Source organism: Eleginops maclovinus, chromosome 3, assembly GCF_036324505.1.
Source record: "Eleginops maclovinus isolate JMC-PN-2008 ecotype Puerto Natales chromosome 3, JC_Emac_rtc_rv5, whole genome shotgun sequence".
Taxonomy (NCBI): Eukaryota; Metazoa; Chordata; class Actinopteri; order Perciformes; family Eleginopidae; genus Eleginops; species Eleginops maclovinus.
The window spans coordinates 551,829-576,458 of NC_086351.1; the positions used below are offsets into that span (position 1 = coordinate 551,829).

Below are 24,630 nucleotides of genomic sequence, written 5' to 3' on the forward strand. Positions count from 1 at the left end.
ACATTTGAAAGTTGGAATAAAGTTTAGACACGATCAAATCTAAAATCTAAAAGTACAAGATCTGAGTACTTCTACTTTACTCAAGTACAAGACCTGAGTACTTGTACTTTTACTCAGTACAGACCTGAGTACTTGTACTTTTACTCAGTACAGACCTGAGTACTCCCCCCCTGTAATAATGAATGAACCAGTCTAAAACAAAGCACCACAAAAGTGTCGGGCTCATCCCTGACTTTTATTTTTGGGTTTTTCCTAAAAAAAAGAGAACATGTACAACCGAAATCACAGCCATATATAAATTACAACAGCAGAACACAAGTATGTTAAATATACTCGTAATGTTTCAACAGATAAAACCAACCTGAAACACAACAGTCAAAATGCCTTCATTCCTCTGAAGACTGCAGTCCAGTGCATTCAAAGTATACAGTGAGGGACTCATCTCTGGGACACTGGGGGGGGGGGGGGGGGGTCACACTCGTGTTTCTCTGCTTTGAAAGTCTTTCACTCTCGTTTCAGCAGACAGAAACCAAGCGCTCACAAAAAGAAAAATACAAAAACGAAACATCTTTTTTTACACAAACGGCCCCCAGCCTTAATCACTGCCCCAAAACCCACTCACAACCCAGTACCACCTCCTGTTTTAATGGAGGTCATTAGTAAGGAATTCAGTTGAAATCAGCTCCTTATTTCCCTACTGATGAATCATTCTCAGGGGGACTCTCTTCCTTCAGGCGCAGAAATGATCCGTCTCGTTCGGATGGAAAATTCCCTTTGAGACGTGCAGACGATTTCCCTTTTGCTCCGATGTGAAGGAGCCCTGTTCTGCTGAGGTCCAGGTGTGTATCAGTGTGTAGCGTCTCCATAATGTTCAAAAGGCTCTTTCCTGCTATCATGAACAACGTGTTGGAGTGGTAGCCAATGGGAGCGTGAGTTTTGTTCCATCGTGATGTCACTATGTTATAGAAGGAAACAAAGGAGCCAATCGGACGCGTTTCAGGCAGTGAGTGGGAGGGATTTCAGCCTTTACAGACCATTTACATGCACACAAACCTGTAGAACACACAGAGAGGGAGACCGAAAAGCAGAATAGGGCCTCTTTAATCTTCAGAGTTTATATCTCTTAGCTTCTTGCTGATAAGCTTTTATTTCTGACCTCATTTTCCCTTTTTTACCGAAACATCAACAGAGTGTGCAACCCGACAAACACACAGACAAGCGGAGATGGATGATGACGTGGAGGAACTGTTTAAAGCAATAAATCTGTGACGCCCTGCACGCTGAAGATTCTGTCTGGGAGTTTGACGTCTCGTGTTCGGAGCGTTCCTTATTTGACCTATTTTTAAAAAGTAAAAACAGAAAGTGCACAGCTGCACGATCCCGAGCCGGTCCTCCTGACGGATGCATGGATCCAGAGGAGCCCTCCCCTCCAGACCTCCTTCACCTGAGAGCGCAGAGGAGCAGCAGGAGTCTTCTCACAACGGTTTTCCTGCGCCCTCAGCACTCGAGGGGGGGGTGGAAGCTGCGTCGGCAGTCCGTTGCTTTGGGGCTGAGCGGCTGCGCTCGGTTCTTCCGGAGCTCCTCCCGACCCAGAGTGCTGCTGAGGCGAGAGTATGCCGCCTTGTACTTCTTATCGAACGCAGCTGCAGGGGCGGAGAGGAAGACGCTTTACAAACCGTCAGGAGGGACTCGCTGTTAAACACTGTGCATCGTCCCTCCTCAAATAAATAAACAGAAATGCATCTGACAAACATTACAAAGAGGGTGTGAGTTTTGATTATATTCTCTCCATAAAAAGCACTATTTGAAATAAACGCTGCTTTTGATTCCTACTCTCATCTTCACATCAAAACTGAACTTCTGAATATTTTCCCTTCGGGACGAACGCATCCCTGACTCATCCAAACTGCATTTAGGACACAAGCGATTTAAAAGCATGACTTTTTCCACCAATCAGCATCAAGAAGGACTTCAGCTCCACTTTAAGCCGCTTAACTTTGGGTTTGGTGTGACGCAACATGACTCTGTTGCATTGTGGGAAGGAAACTTACCGACGTGGTCTTTGCCCATCGCTGCCAGCGTGAGGAAGAGGAACTCCCTGTACAGACTCCTGAAACACACAGAACACACACTGTGATCCACCAGGAAACCGTCCAACAGCCAGGCCCCCCCTCAGCCCCTCACTCAGCCCCAGCCTCAGGCCCCCCTCAGCCCCCCGTCCTTCCCTCCCTCCCTCCCTACCTTCCTCCCTCCCTCCCTACCTCCCTTCACATTAAATAAAAAATGCTGGTCTGTGTGTGTGTGTGTGTGTGTGTGTGTGTGTGTGTGTGTGTGTGTATATCTCTCATATTAAACAGAATAAAGATGGCACCCCCCACCTCTGGGTGCAGCCCCCCCCCGGCTGCTTGGCGAGCGTCTCCAGGAAGAGCGTGATGGCTTTGTGCACCTCGTTCATCCCGACCCAGCGCAGCACCTCCTCCAGGAAGGCCAGCGTGAAGGGGTGGCTGTGGCGCCGCCAGCAGTAGCTCCTCATCGGAACGCCGCCTGCAGGGGGGGCGGAGGATTACACACTTTAGAGAGGGGGGGTTTGATACGACAGCAAGCGATACGTGTACTTCAGTTAAATCACATTAGAATATGTTCATGTTGTTGCTGGTATCTGCAGGGGGATAAGCCCCGCCTCCTCGTGATGTCATGCTGTGTTTCTTACTGTGGATCCTCCAGAGGATGTAGAGGGGGGGCCACAGGTCGGTGTCGGGGGTCAGCGTGTCCCACAGCAGCCTCACCCTCACCGCTGAGCTCTCCGACTGCAAACAGAGAGAGGGGGAGTGGCTTATCTCAGAGAGCCGGAGAGCATCGGGACAAAATTCAGCCCTTCATTCCGGACCAGAAGAAGTGTTTACCCACACAAAGGACATGTGACCTGTGTGTCCAGTGTGTGTTACCTGTGTGTGTGTGTGACCAGTGTGATGGTGTTACCTGTGTGTGTTACCTGTGTGTGTGTTACCTGTGTGAAGGAGCTGACCAGTGGCGAGGCCCTCACCAGCTGCAGCAGGTTGCTGGGCAGCCCGAGGCGCTGGAAGTACCACAGGAGGTTCCAGAAGATGATGGAGTGGCTGTCCAGGAACTGCAGCTGAGCCAGCACCGCCTCCCCCTCGTTCTCCAGCAGACTCTCCAGCTCCTTCCTCAGCACCAGAGGGCTCAGGTACGCCACCGTCACCTGGGGGGGGGCGCCCGTCCACGAGCCCTGGGGGAGGGGGGGAGGCTGTCAGCGGGAGGAGTGTGGAGCACTGTTCTTAATACAGTACGTAAGTATTTACATTTGATGCTACTTCTTTTACTCCACTACATGTATTTAATCCCTTTAGTTGCTAGGCAGATTAGGATTAATGATGGTAAATATAATCCCTTAAAACAGACTGTAGTTCACCTGCAGTAAATCCAGCAGCTACCCTGCAGTATACAAAGCATTCAAACTAGCTGCACCTTTACCAGCTCTGAGAACACTTTAATGATCAATCATTATAAAACATATCAGAGATATTATTCTGAAATGGACCAATCAGACAAAGGTTTTCCTGTTACCGTGGTGGTCCTGCTGGTCTCGGAGTAGCTGCTGGTCTCTGAGCTGGAGTCTTCGCTCACACCATTGCACTGCGGCCGCAGCGGCGCCTCCTGACCACTGGGGGGCCGCGCCGCGCTCTCCACCTCCTCATCCACGTTCCAGTTGCTGCGCTCCACACTGGAGGAGACGAAGAGGAGAGGAACGGTTAAACTTGCAGGAGAGGTGCAGGAAACCCTCAGCATTTCCTCACTTCCTGTCCCCTGGTCTGGAGGTCAATGGGTTTCTGAATGTGTTTTGGTTGTTATCCTGAAGTCAGGTCTGTGGTTAACTCAAGCTGAAGAGTCTTTAATTCCACAAGATGAAATGTGTCAGTAAAACCCCCCTGGTCTAAATGAGACGAATAAACGACATCACACCCAACATCCAACATTTGAAACCCTGGACGTGTTTGGGTTCAATGGTGGTACCTGCCGACGGGACCCAGGTCGCAGATCTCTGCGTTCAGGAAGGGGACGAAGGAGGTGCCGCAGAACGGACACGACGAGTTCAGGTTTGAGTCGTCCGACGTCCAGCCGGCCATGATCTCCTCGTCGTAAACCAACGAGTTACAGCTGCGACACAGAGAGCAGCTGGACATCAACACCTGCACAGAGAGGTGGGGGGGGGGGGGGGGGGTCAGCGCAGGAGAAACACTGCAGTAAAAGTCCTGATATCACACTGGGAAAATACTCCACTACATCATTCAAAACCTTACTGAAGCAGAAGTACTGAGACAAACATCCCAACATTTCTCCCTCTCTTCTTTCTGCAATGTTTTCCTTTGGGACTTTTTATTTTCAGTCAGAGTTCTATAACATTTCACGTGTCTTCATACATGTTCCTGCTATGTTCTGTTCTTTTATTCACACGTTCTTTAAATACATCTTTTGCATTTTACAACGCACAGCAATATCTAAGTTTGTGGTCATTTTGTGTTTGAGCTTCATCAGCAGCAACTCGTCCATAATATTTTGGGGTATTGTTCTTAAATTCCGTGAGCTGTAAACATGAATCATTTTTCACACCATCGGAAAAATGTCACAGATTTTCTTACATTTTTCACAATCTCTTTTTGGGAGGTTTTCAGATACGTATCAGATATTTTCCCTTTCATATTCCAACATCTTACAGACTTCTCACAGATCATATCTCAGATGAATATCTAAGCGGTCTGTTCACCTCGAGTCCGATCGTCTCCTGGTTGGCGTCCCAGGACCGACGCAGAGGAAACACAGGGATGGGCGTCTCCGCCAGGTCGAGGTCACTTCCTACTGACAACGAACTCTGTGGAAAAGTACACGAAGAGTGAGTGAGAGACTGAGTGAGTGAATCAGTGAGTGAGAGAGTGACTGAGAGAGTGAGTGAGTGAGTGAGAGAGTGACTGAGTGAATGAGTGAGAGAGTGAGTGAGTGAGCGAGCGAGTGAGTGAGAGAGCGAGTGAGAGGGTGACTGAGTGAGTGAGTGAGAGAGAGAGTGACTGAGTGAATGAGTGAGTGAGAGAGTGACAGAGAGTGAGTGAGTGAGCGAGTGAGTCAGTGAGTGAGAGAGTGACAGAGAGTGAGTGAATCAGTGAGTGAATCAGTGAGAGAGTGAGTGAGAGAGTGAGTGAGTGAATCAGTGAGGGAGTGAGTGAATCAGTGAGTGAGTGAGCGAGAGAGAGAGTGACTCAGTGAGTCAGTGAGTGAGTGAGAGAGTGAGTGAGTGAGTGAATCAGTGAGTGAGTGAGAGAGTGAGAGTGTGAGTCTCTTACCTCTGACGTGGCGTTGACCAGCCTGTCTTTGGCTCTCAGCAGAGTTTCTGCTACTTGAGATTTCCTGGACGTCCTCTGCTCAGATACCCTGCGTCCGATTCCTCCTCCCCCTCCTCCTCCCCCTCTTCCTACCCCTCGCCTGTCATCCACACTGGCGGCGCGTCGTGCTCCTCTGTGCCTGGTGGGGGTGAGGAGCTGCTGCAGTTTCCCTGCCAGCCCCCCCCTGCTGGGGGAGGCAACGTTGTTGTAGTTCTCGTCCACCGCTTTGCTCCGGCCGGGGTCTCGCGTCGACACAGGTCTGCAGGTCAAAGGTCAACACAGGAAGGACGTTAGGATAACAGCGGTGCAGGGATGTCGTATTTCTGAGTTGGACCCTGAAGGCAGCATCTCCCTGGTCCAATGGGATTCCTCCGTGTGACCCATCATTTTAAGTTCTATTCTTTAGATTTATCTCAAAAGGAGTTGTATCTTTGAGTTGACTAATAGAAATAAAAACACTTCAGATGAAAAGCTCTGACAGAGTGATCTGCTGCTGTAACGGGGAAGTGTTGAGACTGACCGGCCCCCCCTCTCCGCAGGGTGGCAGCTGCAATCCGGCTCGGGCTCCGCGGCCTCTGAACACTCCTTGTAAAAGGTGGAGAGGCAGACCTGGCTGCGCGGCACCAGAGCCCCACCGGGGGGCGCTGGAGGGGGGGTGGAAGTGTCCCTGCGGCCCAGCGGGGGTTTCCTGGAGACGGAGTCATCCCCGTTTGTCCCCGTGTTACGCAACAGTGTCTTCCTGCAGAGCTTCACCTCTGAGGACGGAGGGGAGAGAAAATGCCTCGAGTTATTGAACGTTTGTCCTGACAGATCACAGTTTATTATATATACCTGTAATTAATACAGTTTATTGGTAAAGCAGTATTCAAATGCAATACATGAAGTTAACAAAGGCAGCAACAATAAACAAGGTGACCCAGGAAGGATAACCAAAGATACCCTTCATGAATCCTTTGCTTTTCTAAAGATGAGTTTCAGTCATTATATTATTGAGTTTGAATACGTATGTTTTTATTTCTGTGATGATTGATCTTTCTGACCGTTTGTAGTTAGAAATAAAGAGTTCCTCTCACTGTCAGCGGGGGTCTTCATGCTGCTCAGGCTGCTGCTCTTCACCAGCCCCCCCGTCAGAGACTCGTGACTCGAGCTATCAGACAAACCGCTCCAACTCGACTGACGAATCAGAGTCGAGTGGGGGCGGGACATCACCTCCTCTGCAAACGAACAAAAACATTATTATTTTTTACACATTCGACAGTTTGAGTTGGAGGAGCCACACTCTGCTTTCTGTGGCGCTCCCTCTCCTGTAGTTCTACAGGTTTCAGTGCACGTAAAGGGTCTGCAAAGGCTAAAATCCCTGTGTTGGTGGGTCTGTCAGATGGAGGGCAGTATTTATATAAACAGCGGAAACATTCAAATAGATTTTGTCTCTTTTCTGACCTCCATGAGACCCCACTGATCCGTTCTTCTGCCGGCGTCTGATTGGCTGCCTGAACTGAGCCACAGCCAATAGGACGTTCCTCAGCTTAGCCCAGCGCAGCCGGCCTCCCTGATTGGTCGATGGCCACTTGCTCTCCAGCACCGCCTGACCACAATAATGAATTAGTATGTATTAATTCAACTATACTATATATCAGTGATGTGTGAAAGCACTGTGTGTGTGGTAGGGTTATATTCACACAGAGCATTTTGATCTTTTCATTTGCTTTATTATTTTTGGGACATTTACAAGCATTTCATTTGCCTTTTATTGCTTCACCTTTTAAATGTCTGTGCTGTAAAAACACATTTTCTTTGGAGGAAAATAAAAGAACACATTTGAGGTTTTTATTTATAACTTACAGAGTTACACATTAATACGGATATAATGGACCAATGCACTCTGATGGGTGGTTACAGTAATATATATATCAATGATATGCCGACTGGAAGTGTGTGTGTGTGTGTGTGTGTGTGTGTGTGTGTGTGTGTGTGTGTGTGTGTGTGTGTGTGTGTGTGTGTGTGTGTGTGTGTGTGTGATTACAATGAGTGGTATGTACCTTGTTGTAGTATCCGTAGGTGATGGTGTTGGGAGTGATGCCCGCCTTCTTCATCTCCAGCAGGACGCGCACGGCGAGCACCGGCTGACCGTACTGACCGCACAGCTGCATCAGGATTCTGTAACACACCTGACACACGCACACACACACACACACACACTTTTGTATATTAAAGAGAATAAAGTGACATCACCGTGACATTCTGTCTGTCTGTCTGTCTGTCTGCCTGTCTGTCTGCCTGCCTGTCTGCCCGTCTGCCTGTCTGCCTGCCTGTCTGCCCGTCTGCGCTCACCTCGTCCGGCAGCACCACCTTGCGGTTCTCCATGTGTTTGAGCACATCGTAGGCGGCGTGCAGTGCGCGCACCTTGGCGCTCTCGGCCCTCACGAAGGTGGGCAGGTAGATGAACCACAGGCCGTAGCAGTGACCCAGCAGACACTTGGACCACATGTCCGGCACCGCCGAGTACTTGTGCGCACGCTTCTGCGCCAGCTTTATCTCCTGCGGGGAAACACCATGGATAATATTAACATAATACTGTGTAGTTACCAGCTCATACCGTGGAGGACCCCAGAGTGGAGCTAACCTGCACAATCCTGTTGTGATCGGCAGGCTTTCAAAATGCGAGGTCGGATTGATCATGCTAAGCACCACGCCAGAGACAGTCTGAGGTTTGTACATGAGAGGTGCGAGCTCTCTGTGCCAACGGCTAAGGGCTGATGTTTTGGTTTTCAGATTCAACGTCAGTGAGGGCAGGCTGAGATCCTCACCGCTGATTGGCTAACGAGAAAGAGTCACGCGAATTCAAAGCGCGAGTTGAAAAATGTCACTGCCGGAGCGAGTTCGTGTCTATCCAGATCTCACCATTACAGTTATTCATGAAACAGACTTACAGAGACAGTTGGCCAATTTGGTTAAATCTAAAAATATCGTATCTTTTGACCCAGAAACCCCCCCCCCCCCCCCCCACAGTCTGCTGCTTCTGAATTTTGGATGAGCGGTGAAATATTAATAAAGGTTCATTAAATCTGAGAGCTGCAGAGTGAGACTGTCCAACACTCTCCTGACACCGCTGATCCACAAAGGGGTTGACTCAAATTAAATAATGAATAATAAATGAAAGTACAGATGAAAAGTTGCAGCATTAAATATCATAAAAACATAATCAATCAATTAGATATTTTAATGTGTCAACTCATTTAATAAACACAACTATTGGTTGCACTTCCATTCATTTATATCAGGGCTGCATGATGTGGCATGTGTGTGTGTGTGTGTGTGTGTGTGCGTGCGTGCGTGCGTGTGGACTGGGATCTTTATTGATCTCAGGAACCTTGGCTGAACTTTGTCCTGACAGGTAAAACAGTCTGTACAAAGCATCTTCCCAAGAGACCTGTTGCATGATGGGTAATGTGTGTGTGCGTGGGTGTGTGTGTGTGTGTATGTGTGTGTGCGTGCGTGCACCTGTTTGGTGCGGCGGGGGGCCGGGCTGCTGGGGGCGCTGCCCTTGGCGGGGACCCTGAGCTGATCCTGGGGCCTCTCGAACAGCTCCGGCCTCAGAGCGGGGAACGTCTCGTAACTGCAGCCATGGAGCACAAAGCAGCGTGGACACTCTAATGTTTAGTTTACAGCGGGGGGGTCGGGCCAAAGATATGTATTTAGCAATATGAATTAATATTAATCCCTGAGACAAAAAGGCTCGGATATTCCCTCACATTAAAGTGGTTATTATACCAGAAACAAGGGTCAGAGAAAAACCTGATTTTTTTCAGAGATTTAAATCGTTAACAAACGTCAAAAAAAGACAAATGAACAACCAAAGAAACTTGAATATTTTAGGATCTTAAATGGTAAATGTAGGAGAAAAAAAACACAAATTAACAAAAATCTTCGAATATTTAATATAAATTTACAAGAAAAAAAGGAAATGAATGTAAAAATGTGCAGATTTAATAACTGGCGAGAAAGATTCCTAAAATATTTCCATGGATTAAAGTAGTGAATTTCCACAAAACAGTGGAACAGAGTCACTGAGATTTAGGGGGGAAATGTTTAAGAATGTTGACATGAAAAAACACAATATAGAATTTCATTTCTAATGTAGTGTACCTGTAGAGGGCGGGACACTCGGACCCGTCCGGTTCTTGCGGTTCTTCCGGAGGCATGATGAAGACGGTGTGTTCTCCTCCATGAGACTCGTCCAGGTCGATGAGCCGGACCTCCTCGGGCTTCTCCACGTCCACCTGCGGAGAAAAGACACAAAGAACTATGAGAAACACTCAGAGTACAGAGAAGAAGTACAGGGAGAGAAACTCCCTCTGGAGGAACACAGGGATTTGAACCTTTGCAGACCATTTACATGCACTAACACCTATAGAACTACAAACATGACGTCCAGCTGGTAATGATGGACTGTCATTGGTCAGAAGGAGAGCCAGTAAACGCCTGCTGTAATCAGTGACGGTACAGTCCTTCATACGAGAGGTTATCACAGCTGTCGATAATCAGCGGTGTTTCCGACCTTTTGGACGCACTCGTCGAAGAACTCGAGGCAGGCGTGGCGGTCGCTGACGAAGGAGCACTCCTCGATGAACTGCGTGAACATCTGGGTTCTCGTCAGCTGGCCGTAGATCTTCTGCTGCGTTCGGTCCCGAGACTTCAGGAAGCCTGCAGGAGCGGATCCAGCAACGAGAGGATCAGGCGTTAGGAACATTTTATACCCGCCGCAGGAGAGGGAACACCACAGACAGCAGAATAGGGCCTCTTTAAGGGCTTCATAAACACAAACACACACACACCCTGCAGGTTGAAGAGCGAGCTGCAGTCGGTGGTGGTGTCGGAGGGGGCCTGGGTGATGGGCAGCAGGAAGGAGCGGTACCCCCGCAGCAGGACGCTCATGAAGCGCAGGAAGGCCTCCTGGATCTCCAGCTCCAGCTGCTTCTGGCTGCGGTAGATCTGATCGTAGTCCGTCAGCAGGAACTCCAGCGTCGCCTCCTCCTGGCCGGGGGTGCAGACTGCAGCAGGAGAGAGGGGAATAACCAGTGTTAACACACTTCCTGTTTCAGATCGATTCAAAGCAAAGCCCTCCGGTGCTGCCTTGCACAGAACCCCTTTATGTTTAATCACCAGGCTTTTATTGTGAATCATTTGCAGGACTAGCGCAACAGCGGCTCTGAAATACGTAACTTATTACTACCATCACTGAAGGTAAACTCAATGCAGAGAGGAAGTGCAATCCTGTTCATAGATTTTATAGTAAGCAGTATTTTAAGTCAGTGCAAACAAGATGTTTGATATATTTACAATAAATAAAATGCAAGGGCACAGAAAGGAAATAAAAAGGGGCTCATGTCTGTTTATCTTTCGCTCTGGAAGGGCTCTACTCGTCACTTTATTTTGAAAATCAAACCCTGTGTGTGTCACTCACTCTGCTCCAGCGTCTTGTGCAGGTTGGTCAGCGTGTTGAACAGCGTCTTGCCGGGTTTTCTGGGTAAAGATCGCCATGACAGCGGCTTCTTGTCGTCTGACCTGAAAAAAACCAAAGTTAAATAACTATGTTTTTATTTAAATCGCAAAGAAATACACAACCTATCATATCCAGAGAGAGTAACAAATACAAATTATCCTCAGATGTTGAACATTCCGACGCTTTCTCCACAAAAAATAAGATCATACGTGTAAAGCGTCGTCAAAATCACCTGATGTTAAAAATCTCATCTAAGAATAAGTGTTTGCATAAATAAAAAATAATGTTTACTTCAATTTATTTTTAATATTTACTTCAATTTATTTTTAATATTTACTTTAATTTATTTTTAATATTTACTTTAATTTATTTTTAATATTTACTTTAATTTATTTTTAATATTTACTTTAATTTATTTTTAATATTTACTTTACTTTATTTTTAATATTTACTTTATTTTTAATATTTACTTTAATTTATTTTTAATATTTACTTTACTTTATTTTTATATTTAATTTATTTTTAATATTTACTTTACTTTATTTTTAATATTTACTTTAATTTATTTTTAATATTTACTTTACTTTATTTTTATATTTAATTTATTTTTAATATTTACTTTATTTTTATATTTAATTTATTTTTAATATTTACTTTATTTTATTTTTAATATTTACTTTAATTTATTTTTATATTTAATTTATTTTTAATATTTACTTTATTTTATTTTTAATATTTACTTTAATTTATTTTTATATTTAATTTATTTTTAATATTTACTTTATTTTATTTTTAATATTTACTTTATTTTATTTTTAATATTATTGTTAAACATGTTTTATTTATTCTTTAGTAAAAAAAAACAAGATTCAAATAATGAAATACTTACACTTAAAAGAAAACAATGCGCTTTATGTGATTTTAATTCAAGCCCTTTCTTTTTTAAATATTTGATATTAAAAAGTTGTTCATAAGAAAGAACTGTCTGAATGACCTTACACCGGAGACAGGATATCAAAATGCATGCTCCTGCCATGAGGGGGCGGACTGAACTACTGTAGTATTTGATGTACTGACTGGAAGATGGTGTTGGTGTCCAGGTCCACACACACCACGTCGGTGGGGGGGTCGTACAGGTCGAAGTAGCTGGAGTGGACGCCCACGATGAAGGGCATCGGCGCCAGCAGGACGTCGGCCATCTGCAGCGGACACAGAGGGATGTAGGGACAGATCCATCGCAGCGGGAAGCTCATCTGCAGACAGACAGGTTACTGTTAAGACCTTAAAGACCGTCAGTGTGTGTGTGTGTTTGTGTGTGTGTGTGTGTGTCTTACGGAGACGAGGGCCTCGCTGACGGAGGTGAGGACGTCGGGTCTCAGAGAGTGCAGCAGCAGCTTGTGTTCGGTGAGGACGGCGAGCAGCAGCGTGCAGGCGTTCTCCGGACCAAGGTTCTGCAGCAGCTTCAGGAAACTCGCTCCACTACACACACACACACACACACACACACACACACACACACACACACACACACACACACACACACACACACACACACACACACACACACACACACACACACACACACACACACACACACACACACACACACACACACACACACACACACACACACACACACACACACACACACACACACACACACACACACGATTGAATCTGGCTTTCAATCCTGTGGAAGTTGAATGCTATAATAAATGGCATTATATCAAATGTACTCTGATGGTGTACTTCTTGTGTACTTCTTGTGTACTTCTTGTGTACTTCTTGTGTACTTCTTGTGTACTTCTTGAGTACTGCTTGTGTACTGCTTGTGTACTTCTTGTGTACTGCTTGTGTACTTCTTGTGTACTGCAGTGAAAGTACCTGAGGGGGAGCGGAGAGGAGACGGGCTGGCAGAGCACCAGGTTATCGTACGGAGAGAGCTGCAGGACACACAAATGAAATCACGGTCAATAACACACACACCATCGGGGCTCTCACTGACCTCAGAACACGCTTAGAGCCATAGCTTTGCTTTTCACCGTTATGAGACAAACTGAGGTCCAAAAAGAGTCCAAAAGAAGGTTTTAGAAACCTCTATAGTGTAGCTGAATCCCTCAGGTAATTCAGAGGGAAAGAACATGCACTTCTAAATTACACACAGAGTACACTGTCAGTGGTGACCGTGGTCCGCTCGTCAGGGGGCAGCGTAAAGCCTTGCAGATCATTCTCCCTCTGGAAGAGTTTCCGGCCGCTGAAGCTGTGGACATTACTACGCCTGCTTTATAAATGTCCTGTGGATCCACTGATGGATCGGTGAGGAAAACGTTGTACAAACTGACCAACACAAAAAAGTCTCCACACAATGGATGTTACGACCTGAGGGATCATCGGTGAAGCATTGAGTCATTTGAAGAATCAATTATGATTGCTAATTGAAATCAATTAAATGACTGCTTCTGATTGGACACAATTACCAAGGTCAGGTGACGAGCAGGTCCCGCCCGCTGGGAGCGAGGAACAATGGGAGATATTCAAACACAGATTCAAGGTGTCGAGAGTTTACCTGGACGAGGATGCGAGGCCGCTGCGGGGAAGGAAACGGGACGTTGTGCATGAAGCTGGAGATGTGTCTGCAAATATAAAATAAAGGGAAATGAATAAAACTCCTTCACACGTTAAATTTGAATAATAAAAAAGGGCGAGCACTGACTTCTCGAGCGGCAGCACGTGGGGCCCGGAGATGGAGTATCTGTAGACAAAGGTGAGAAACTTCTGGAAGACGGTGAAGAAGGGCCAGTGGGAGAGGACACAGATGCTCTTCTTCACCTGCAGGCTGCGGCTGCTGATGGGCCGGCGGTCCACCACGCTCAGCAGCCCGAGCCGAACGCTCTGCCGCTCCGACAGCAGGTCCCGGGAGAACGACTCGTAGAACTGGATCGCTGCTCCGTACACCTGCAGCGGGGGGCCGGGGGGCATTCAGGGTGAGGAACAGGGATTTGGAAAACATGGGAGTCTTCTGTAAAGGATTCACAGAACTCTCTGATAGTTTCTCGAAATGTTTGACCACATTTCCTACAGTCCGGTTACCTTTGGGTATTTATTTTGAAAGAATTCAAAGAATTTTGGAATATTTTTTATTTATATTTTCACATTCACTTCAGACAGCTGTTGGGTACTTTAATACCATAGTTCTATGATAGCTTCCAGATGTTTTGGACCAATTTAACAATATTTAATGGACAATTATCACACATATTCCAGTCACATTTTGGGCTTTTTGTTGAACGTTTTCAAGAAATGTTTATAATATTTCTTGGGGAATCCTTTCTTTTACATCAGATTTCTGATATTTTTCCAACTTTTTACTAATGTGTGTGTGTGTGTGTGTGTGTGTGTGTGTGTGTGTGTGTGTGTGTGTGTGTGTGTGTGTGTGTGTGTGTGTGTGTGTGTGTGTGTGTGTGTGTTGGGCCCACCTTGTCCCCGCAGGCGGAGGTGAGCACGAAGGTGGAGAAGACGGGCAGCTGGTACTTGGTGTTGAGAGGCCAGCTCTCCACGGTGACGCCCATCGGCAGACAGAAGACCGGCACCGACTCGGGGAGAGGGAAGGCCTCCAGGTCCTCCTGAGGGTACCGGCTGATCAGACCTGCAGGGGAGATTCAGGAAGTCCTCTAAAAATACTGCGCTTTCATTGATTTCTAACACAACTTACAAAGTAGGATATTATCTACATGGATATGTGTTGTTCCATATGGGATGTCTTTGTTTTTATCTGCCCAGATGGATCCAAGCGCAGTGCTCCGGCCTCGGCTGGAGGCTTCGATTTGATTTGATTATTTTAGTTATTATTCAAATGTTTCTTGATTTAGTCTGCACAGCATTCCTTGCAGAGCTTCCTGAATCAGTCAACACTCCTTCACATCACGTTTGGACCAATATACGATAAATAAAGACATAAATGTAATTAAGTCTTTTACTGTAATCTACGTTAATCTCATAAATGTAATTAAGTCTTTTACTGTAATCTACGTTAATCTCATAAATGTAATTAAGTCTTTTACTGTAATCTATGTTAATCTCATAAATGTAATTAAATCTTTTACTGTAATCTACGTTAATCTCATAAATGTAATTAAGTCTTTTACTGTAATCTACGTTAATCTCATAAATGTAATTAAGTCTTTTACTGTAATCTACGTTAATCTCATAAATGTAATTAAGTCTTTTACTGTAATCTACGTTAATCTCATAAATGTAATTAAGTCTTTTACTGTAATCTATGTTAATCTCATAAATGTAATTAAGTCTTTTACTGTAATCTATGTTAATCTCATAAATGTCATTAAATCTTTACTGTAATCTACGTTAATCTCATAAATGTCATTAAATCTTTACTGTAATCTACGTTAATCTCAAATGTAATTAAGTCTTTTACTGTAATCTATGTTAATCTCATAAATGTAATTAAGTCTTTTACTGTAATCTACGTTAATCTCATAAATGTAATTAAGTCTTTTACTGTAATCTACGTTAATCTCATAAATGTCATTAAATCTTTACTGTAATCTACGTTAATCTCATAAATGTAATTAAGTCTTTTACTGTAATCTATGTTAATCTCATAAATGTAATTAAGTCTTTTACTGTAATCTATGTTAATCTCATAAATGTAATTAAGTCTTTTACTGTAATCTATGTTAATCTCATAAATGTAATTAAGTCTTTTACTGTAATCTACGTTAATCTCATAAATGTCATTAAATCTTTACTGTAATCTACGTTAATCTCAAATGTAATTAAGTCTTTTACTGTAATCTATGTTAATCTCATAAATGTAATTAAGTCTTTTACTGTAATCTACGTTAATCTCATAAATGTCATTAAGTCTTTTACTGTAATCTACGTTAATCTCATAAATGTCATTAAGTCTTTTACTGTAATCTATGTTAATCTCATAAATGTCATTAAGTCTTTTAATGTAATCTACGTTAATCTCATAAATGTAATTAAGTCTTTTACTGTAATCTACGTTAATCTCATAAATGTCATTAAATCTTTACTGTAATCTACGTTAATCTCATAAATGTAATTAAGTCTTTTACTGTAATCTATGTTAATCTCATAAATGTAATTAAGTCTTTTACTGTAATCTATGTTAATCTCATAAATGTAATTAAGTCTTTTACTGTAATCTATGTTAATCTCATAAATGTAATTAAGTCTTTTACTGTAATCTACGTTAATCTCATAAATGTAATTAAGTCTTTTACTGTAATCTATGTTAATCTCATAAATGTAATTAAGTCTTTTACTGTAATCTACGTTAATCTCATAAATGTAATTAAGTCTTTTACTGTAATCTATGTTAATCTCATAAATGTAATTAAGTCTTTTACTGTAATCTACGTTAATCTCAAATGTAATTAAGTCTTTTACTGTAATCTATGTTAATCTCATAAATGTAATTAAGTCTTTTACTGTAATCTATGTTAATCTCATAAATGTAATTAAGTCTTTTACTGTAATCTATGTTAATCTCAGATTATCTTTTCTATAAAAGGTGTGAATATTTCAGTATCACTCCGGTAAATAAAGCACATTAATCTCAGAGAAAATCCAAGCCCTGATGAGTGGTTTCTTTCCCCTGGATTTTCGGTCTGTCTAGTTACAATAACTCTAAACGTCTGTTGGCGCCTGATAACACTACGGTGTAATGCAGAGGACAGATACTCACTGGCTTTGTACACCAGGGCGTTGGCTTTGGCCACAGCTCGCTTATAGCACACATAGAGAGCCGGACCCCACTGCAGACACACAAACACATCATTTCAACAAGGAAACATCCTATAATACATACAGCGGCTGCAGCAATCCAATAAAAACAAGGTGCCGCGAAGGACTAAGCACGGGGAGATACCGAGCCTTTACCCCAGTATCCCTTTGAGCTTGTATTTGTTCCAGCGATGAATGCGGGATGCGGTCAACAAAAATGATCCAGCCCAATGCTCACGCCCTCTCCATCTATCACCAGGTGAGCAGGTATACCTTGTAGTCACCACCCAAAACCAATAGACACACCCACCACCTATAGTGAACATACTATTCATGTGGCTCATACAATACACACTTTATTAATGTAAGACCTTTAAACAGTTATTTCCAACCAAAGCAGAACACACAGAGAACAAACAAACTAAGAACCAGCAACGAAAACATCGTAAAACCAATCAATGCTGTTTTATTTCACGTTCATTCAACATCTATGGAAATGAAGCCGTCTAAGGCAGTGTAGCCGCACGTTTTTGGGGATGAACGAGGATTGAAGAAGACTTTATTCTTCATTTCCCAGTTTTTCTACTTTAGAGTTTTCCGTTTTGATCCCTGAAAGACTGTTATTGTGAAAACCCTGAAGGAAGACAACTCCTGCCAAAATAAGAAATAAATACCCTTAGTTTACGATAAATAAATACATGTGTGAATAAATGATTACCTAAATTGATTTACATTTTTTATATATTTATATAAAATAACTGAATAAAACAATTAAAATAAACAATAATAATAAATACCATTTCTTCATCAAAGGTCAAATAATTATTAATGCCTTTATTAACTTTAATAACAATTACCTCAATTATTTTGATGGACTTTAATTGACTAAATATTTATATTTAAAACTTTTAAAGAATATACATTTACAAATAATAAAGAAATTAATGGCAAATAAATAAATACAAGCAGATAATAATAAATATATTTAAGGATCTAAGGAATTAAAAGAGGAGTAAAAATGCAAACCAACTCAAATAAATGAATAGGAAGGTAAATCAGCACGTCTGCAGACCCAAACACCAGTTTCACAAACAGCTCAATAAAGGAATGGACTGAAAGGGCCAAGAACCGCTTCTGTCTGTTGAATGGTAATCATATTGGTCCTTAGAGTACAGGCACCACTACTAGGACCCACTCCCCTCTCCCCTCTCCCCTCTCCCCTCTCCCCTCTCCCCACTCCCCACTCCCCACACTCACCATGCCGGTGTTGAGGTTCTTGTCGACGCGGCAGAAGGTGTGCGGTGCCACCTCTGCCTTGCCGGGCAGCAGCAGGGCGATGTCGGTGACGCCGAGTGTGTGCAGGCCCTGGGAGTCCAGCGCACGGCGGTACGTCAGGAACACCCGGTGAGCCGCCGGGCCGCCGCCGGAGCTCAGGCTCGCCGAGCGGCTGTACGGCGTCGTCTCAATGACGTACCAGCCCTGCTTCAGCTGCTCCTTCCCCTCATACAGCACCCTGCAGGGACAGGAGCGTCTCAAATCACAGTACAAGACCCGAGTACTTCTACGACAAGACCCGAGTCAACCGGTACTTCTACGACAAGACCCGAGTACTTCAACTATTATTCAAGAACAAAAACATATATATATATATATTATATTCTCTGGTTTCTGAGAGGAGATTATAAGCGTTCCCCAGAACAGAATCATTACTGTAATCTGGAGTAATTAAAGAGAGGAACATCAAGGAGACAACAAAGAACACACACACACACACACACACACACACACACACACACACACACACACACACACACACACACACACACACACACACACACACACACACACACACACACACACACACACACACACACACACACACACACACACACACACACACCTCGGCATTACATAATATTAATATGCGTCACATGCTTTCTGAATCACAGCGTTCTCTCTTTCGGATGTTTGAGGTGCAGCATGCAGTGTGTGTGTTATCTGGAGTGTGTGGGAGGGAAAGTCCCTCGGGAGGAACACAGGGATCTTAGCCTTTGCAGACCATTGACATGCACTAACACCTATAGAACTGCAGGAGAGCAGAACCGGGCCTCTTTAAAAAGCCCTGAATGTAAAATCACTGAGGGCTCAACACCCGAGCAGCTGATGCACATCCCCCCCACAGAGAGAATAAGGAGTCTGACCCGAGGTCGAGGATGGGGGGTTTGTCCCGCCCCCGCCGGTAGCACAGGTACAGGTGAGGGTTATTGATGAGGCCGGCGCTCAGCTCCGCACAGTGTCCGCCCAGCGTCCTCTCGATGCAGGTGAAGCCCTCCGGCACCTCCTCCCCCAGACCCCGAGCAATCACCGCCAGATCCGTCACCGACTCCACCGACCGGCCCGACGTGGATGAGGAGGAGGACGGCGAGGAGGAAGAGGAGGAGGTTTTTCCGTCCTCGTCCAGCGGCCTCCAGGCCCCCGCAGGGTCCAGACCCGCCACCACAAAGTAGTCCACCAGCTGCGGACATTTCTCCTCCGTCATGCCGCCGCTCTGCCCTCCACTGCACAGAGAGAGAGAGAGAGACAGAGAGAGAAAGAGACAGAGAGAGAGAGAGAGAGAGGGAGAGAGACAGAGAGAGGGACAGAGAAAGAGACAGAGAGAGAGGGAGAGACAGAGAGAGGGACAGAGAGAGAGAGAGAAAGACAGACAGAGAAAACAGAGAGACAGAGAGAGAGAGGGAGAGAGACACACACACAGAGACAGAGACAGAGGGAGAGAGAGAGACAGAGGGGGGAGTCTGGGTTAATAATCCAGAACTTCATGTCAGAGAACTCAGATTGTGAGCCGCAGAGGAACGACTACTTTTTATTTTCAGTCGTCACCGCGACTCTTCACGCCGTTTATCCACTCTCATGACGATGAGTTCACTGAGGTGAGACCGAAATGAAACTGAGAGGGACGAGAGACACTGAAGATACACAGCAGCTGCACTAACACACACACACACACACACACACACACACACACACACACACACACACACACACACACACACACACACACACACACACACACACACACACACACACACACACACACACACACACACACACACACACACACACACACACACACACACACACACACACACACACACACACACAATGACTCAGTGCCCCAGAGTAGGTCAAAGCCCTGAATCTCATCAGCCAATCAGAAGAGACGGAGAGCCAGCAGCGCTCCTTTAATATCTGGCTTTTTATATTTCAGATTTCAGATCCACGGTTCGTCGCAGTCTGCTGTCACGACCTTCAAAAGAAGGAATAAACTCCAACATGGAAAGGATTCCATATTTTGTAAAATGTCTTCAGTGTATCGTCAGTATTTGTTTTGCCGGTGAAAATGTTGTCCCTAAACACATCTGCTGGGTAAACACACGTTGTGTTTTCTACTGTTTCCAATAAATGTCGACTTTTGGGATTTACAACGCTCTGAGTTATTGGAGCCATGAGTCACAAACAATCCCACAGTCAAACATTTGATGGAGTTGATGTTATAATATCAACGTGCTGCAGACAGCTGTAAAGCAATCTTTCAAAAGCGTTGATCTCCGTGTTTGGCCCTCACTTTTACCCAGAGCCACTCATGAGACCAAGGTGGACTAACTTGGCTATCAAGAGAAGCTTGATTATACACAGAGAGAGACTGGTAACGGTGGTGTCTGTTGACAAAATCAATATGTGATTAGACTGTGTGTGTGTGTGTGTGTGTGTGTGTGTGTGTGTGTGTGTGTGTGTGTGTGTGTGTGTGTGTGTGTGTGTTAAAAATAGGATGTGTGCCGTGATGCAGAGAGATGCTGAAAGCTCTCTTATGTAACACAGAGGGTCCTCTCCCTCCTTCCTCTGTAGGAGAATAAAGGGGGGGGGGGGGGTCATTATTATTTGTGTTTGTTCAGTCTGTCTTACTTCAGTTGGTAAACAGTACTCTTCATCAGGTCTCTTCGTCCCCTCAGAGCTTCACATACTACGAGTCATCCTCCCCTTCACACTTCATTCATGCAGAGCAGCACACCTCGCTCTAGGGAAGGAGACTCCAGGGGCTCGGATCGAACCAGCAACCAGCCACACTCCCTCTCGGCCACAGTCGCCCTTTTTACTTCTACGCAGTTATCCGTTCTTTTATTTTAAAATATAATTACATTTATTTTCAATGAATATATTCCTCTTATTTTGGTCTTACATATTTTTAATTATTTTTTCTATTTATTATTATTATTATTTTTATTATTATTATTATTATTATTATTATTATTATTATTATTATTATTATTATTATTATTATAATTTTATTATAATAATAATAATAATAATAATTATAATAATAATTATTATTATTAGAATAATAATAATAATTATTATTATTAGAATAATAATTATTATTATAATAATTATTATTATAATAATTATAATAATAATAATTATTATAATTATTATTATTATAATAATTATAATATAATAATAATTATTATTATATTATAATAATTATAATATAATAATAATTATTATAATAATAATAATTATTATAATTATTATTATTATTATAATAATAATTATAATAATAATAATAATTATAATAATAATTATTATTATATTATAATAATTATAATATAATAATAATTATAATAATAATAATTATTATTATAATTATTATTATTATTATAATAATAATTATAATAATAATAATTATTATTATATAATAATTATTATAATAATTATTATTATTATAATAATTATAATAATTATTATAATAATAATTATTATTATTATAATTATTATTATAATAATATAATAATAATAATAATTATTATTATTATATATAATAATAATATTAATTATTATTATTATTTTATTATAATAATAATAATAATAATTATTATTATAATAATAATAATAATAATAATTAATTATTATAATAATTATTATAATAATAATAATTAATTATTATTATATTATAATAATTATTATTATAATAATAATTATAATAATTATTATTATAATAATTATAATTATAATTATAATTATAATTATAATTATTATTTATAATAATAATTATTATAATAATTATAATAATTATTATTATTCTACTAAAGCGGTCCTTTTTTATTATTGTTTAGTGTCTCACTTTTACTGATTGTGTTATCTGTTGTTTACCTACTATTATTTTATTGTATTCTCTATTTTACCTTTGCATCATGTATGCATCAACCATCCAACCAACCAATTTACAACCAGACTTTTAACAAACAACCCAATTAGAACGACCAACCAACTTAAAAAGGTAAATAAGTAATCACCCTACCAACCGAAACAACCAGCTAACTAAAAGAGGTGTCACTGTTCATAAGACTCATCAAAAGGTTTGACCACGATAACGTTGCGTTTGATGGATGAAACATTTCCTTCCTCCTGTGAGTCCGCTCTGTCATCGCAGGGGGAAAGTGACACCTTCACAGAGAGAGGAGGAAGTGGAAAGAGAGAGCGGGGTCAGAGGTCGGCTGGCAGACAGGAAAAAGACCTGCAGCCTGTTTCCTGTCCATCAATGGTGACACTGCAGCGAATCCTCTAATAAACACATCTACTGCCTCAAGACCCACCTCCAACGCTTCTGAGAGGGAGATGTGTCTACATGTACAAAAACTCTCCGGCAGAAAAAGGAAGCAAAGAAAAGGGAGAACATGTCAGAGCGTAGATTCGAGCGCTGGGTTGCAAACAAAGTGGTGCCTATGTAAAAATAAAAGCGTTGTTAGAACCTACTCATGAGCACAACGGTGGTGCGTGGGGGAGGGAGCAGTCACACTGCAGCGTAAAAACACTCTGGTATTTCTTTTTAAAGCTCGTGTTTTTTAAGATGTCCTGGTTTCTGAAAATAAAGTGTAAAAAGTTGCCTTCAGTGAAAATACTGTGTGAAATGTTGTGAAGGGTAAAAAATACCTCAAAGTTAAAGTGATGGAGTAAACGTACTTTCGACCGCTGACTCGTTCACGCTGACTATTTACACGATAGAGGAGAGCAACGCTGACGTCACTACCGACCAAATTAGGCCCCGCCCACTTCCAGGTGAAACTCCTGCATCAGAGTGAAGCTGACAATAATAGTGTCTTCATGTCTTAAAGCTGCTGAGTCATATATTGCACCTCCAACAACAAATAGATCCAGAGCTCCGGTTCCTTTACTTCCTCTCCAGAAAAAAGGAGAGTAAAGAAAGGATCAGAAATCTCAGTCTCAGTGTCAGCCTGCTGCCTGCCACTCGTCCCCCGCAGACCCCCCGGACATCCATCCCACATTTATCTAAATGAAACCACAAATCGAAACCGATCTCTGATCTCATGGTTTAATAGTTTGCCGTGTCACCATCGGAATTAAAGACCAAAAGGTTGTGTGAGTGTTTTGATGTCAGAGAACTTCAGAAACTTTATCGACAGCCTTTCAGACGACAGCGTGGCGCTGCGTAGAGGGAAAGCTCCGCGATGATCATCTATAGTTTAAAGTTACTTATTCTGATTTCAACATTTCAGAAGCTCAAACCTCGAGGCGTCATCTCTCTTTTAAACACTTACAGTTAGTCTCGTTACAGAACCACAACACGTGAATTAAGTTCCTCCTGGGTTCACCGTCAGTGACCTCGTACACGTCTGCTGAAACGCTCAAAATATAAAACGCCAATTTAAGCAGAAACAGCTGATTTCATCACAATCACTTCCCTTTTGTAATGGAGCTGTGCAACAATGGAAAACACACACACACACACACACACACACACACACACACACACACACACACACACACACACACACACACACACACACACACACACACACACACACACACACACACACACACACACACACACACACACACACACACACACACACACACACACACACACACACACACACACACACACACACACACACACACACACACACACACACACAGCTAAGGGTTTTTTGTGGGACCAATTTTCTTTCTTGGTTTACCCTTTTTCATTTTCCTTTGGAGCGCTCGCCAATACAAGCGCAAGTTCTCCTTAGTGATGTCACTATGTACCCACCATGTTCCAGAAGTGAAAGGAGAGACATTTAAAATGTAATTCATAACGATGGTTCTGCTTCATGATCTGCTGGATGTTAATTCAATGTCATATTTAATATACAACTTCCAAAAACATATCCGATATGGATGTGTTTCCAAACGACACATTAAACCAGAGCACTGAAATACTTCTTCAGCAGTTCACTGCGGGTTGTAGTAAAAAAGGAAGCCAGAGAGGAAGGGCTTCTGAACTTTATCAAATGAAGCTATAATTAATATGAACCTCAGCTATGGCTCCCTAAAACACTTCTCTGTTTGTACAGCTGCTGCAGGTACAGCAGAGAAACCAGACGCGGACAAGTATGCAGATTCTTACCTGCACTAAAAGTACTCATTTAGGGAGGCCGAAAGGTGCCAACGCGCTACAATGTCCCAGAACTGAAAAAGGAACTTATTGCAATAATATATTTGAAACACAATCATTAAAGTTTATTCATTACAATCACAAAAATAGCTTTTGATGCAGAAATGCTGAATTTGTAAAGTGACTTAAGTACAGTTGGGAGTGGATGCAGTTGTACTTCCACTGAGAAAGGTCCCAGGTTTGCTCACAATTTGGAGCATTTATCGAGAAAATGACGCTGAAAGTGGAAACGGGACCACAGGTGCAGCCTGATTCAAACTGAGATCAGCTGACAGGAAAACACCGGGTCTGCAGAGAGTAACACTCCGACCGCAAATAAAATATATCCACCATCAAACATCTGCCCGTTTCTCAAGAAGGAGTACTTCAGGATATTGCAACGCACTTCAGATTAAATGTGTATCGAGGAAATATCTGCTTTTGTAAGTTCATGAGTTCATTAAAAAGTA

At 42.7% G+C, this 24,630-nt stretch overlaps 1 protein-coding gene across 3 annotated transcripts in view; it reads right to left on the reverse strand.

Annotated features, from left to right (window-relative positions):
* Positions 1-216: 216 nt before the first annotated feature.
* The window catches only part of LOC134862235 (DENN domain-containing protein 4B-like), a 32,798-nt gene continuing 8,384 nt past the window's right edge, over positions 217-24,630 (reverse strand). For 2 of the 3 annotated variants that reach the window (XM_063880006.1, XM_063880007.1), the window contains 28 exons: positions 18,870-19,226; positions 17,926-18,181; positions 16,631-16,700; positions 14,373-14,542; positions 13,610-13,851; positions 13,463-13,529; positions 12,781-12,839; positions 12,231-12,375; positions 11,974-12,149; positions 10,858-10,958; positions 10,229-10,444; positions 9,952-10,097; positions 9,540-9,673; positions 8,895-9,009; positions 7,725-7,931; positions 7,433-7,561; positions 6,834-6,978; positions 6,467-6,607; positions 5,914-6,148; positions 5,355-5,652; positions 4,784-4,888; positions 4,033-4,208; positions 3,586-3,742; positions 3,008-3,265; positions 2,711-2,807; positions 2,379-2,544; positions 2,052-2,110; positions 217-1,643 (listed from right to left, as the gene is read on the reverse strand). In XM_063880006.1, the coding sequence (XP_063736076.1) occupies positions 1,498-1,643; positions 2,052-2,110; positions 2,379-2,544; positions 2,711-2,807; positions 3,008-3,265; positions 3,586-3,742; positions 4,033-4,208; positions 4,784-4,888; positions 5,355-5,652; positions 5,914-6,148; positions 6,467-6,607; positions 6,834-6,978; positions 7,433-7,561; positions 7,725-7,931; positions 8,895-9,009; positions 9,540-9,673; positions 9,952-10,097; positions 10,229-10,444; positions 10,858-10,958; positions 11,974-12,149; positions 12,231-12,375; positions 12,781-12,839; positions 13,463-13,529; positions 13,610-13,851; positions 14,373-14,542; positions 16,631-16,700; positions 17,926-18,181; positions 18,870-19,207 (4,554 nt within the window). In that variant the 5' untranslated portion in view covers positions 19,208-19,226 and the 3' untranslated portion in view covers positions 217-1,497. The remainder of the gene's footprint in view (positions 1,644-2,051; positions 2,111-2,378; positions 2,545-2,710; positions 2,808-3,007; positions 3,266-3,585; positions 3,743-4,032; positions 4,209-4,783; positions 4,889-5,354; positions 5,653-5,913; positions 6,149-6,466; positions 6,608-6,833; positions 6,979-7,432; positions 7,562-7,724; positions 7,932-8,894; positions 9,010-9,539; positions 9,674-9,951; positions 10,098-10,228; positions 10,445-10,857; positions 10,959-11,973; positions 12,150-12,230; positions 12,376-12,780; positions 12,840-13,462; positions 13,530-13,609; positions 13,852-14,372; positions 14,543-16,630; positions 16,701-17,925; positions 18,182-18,869; positions 19,227-24,630) is intronic. The other variant, XM_063880008.1, reaches the window with a different exon arrangement.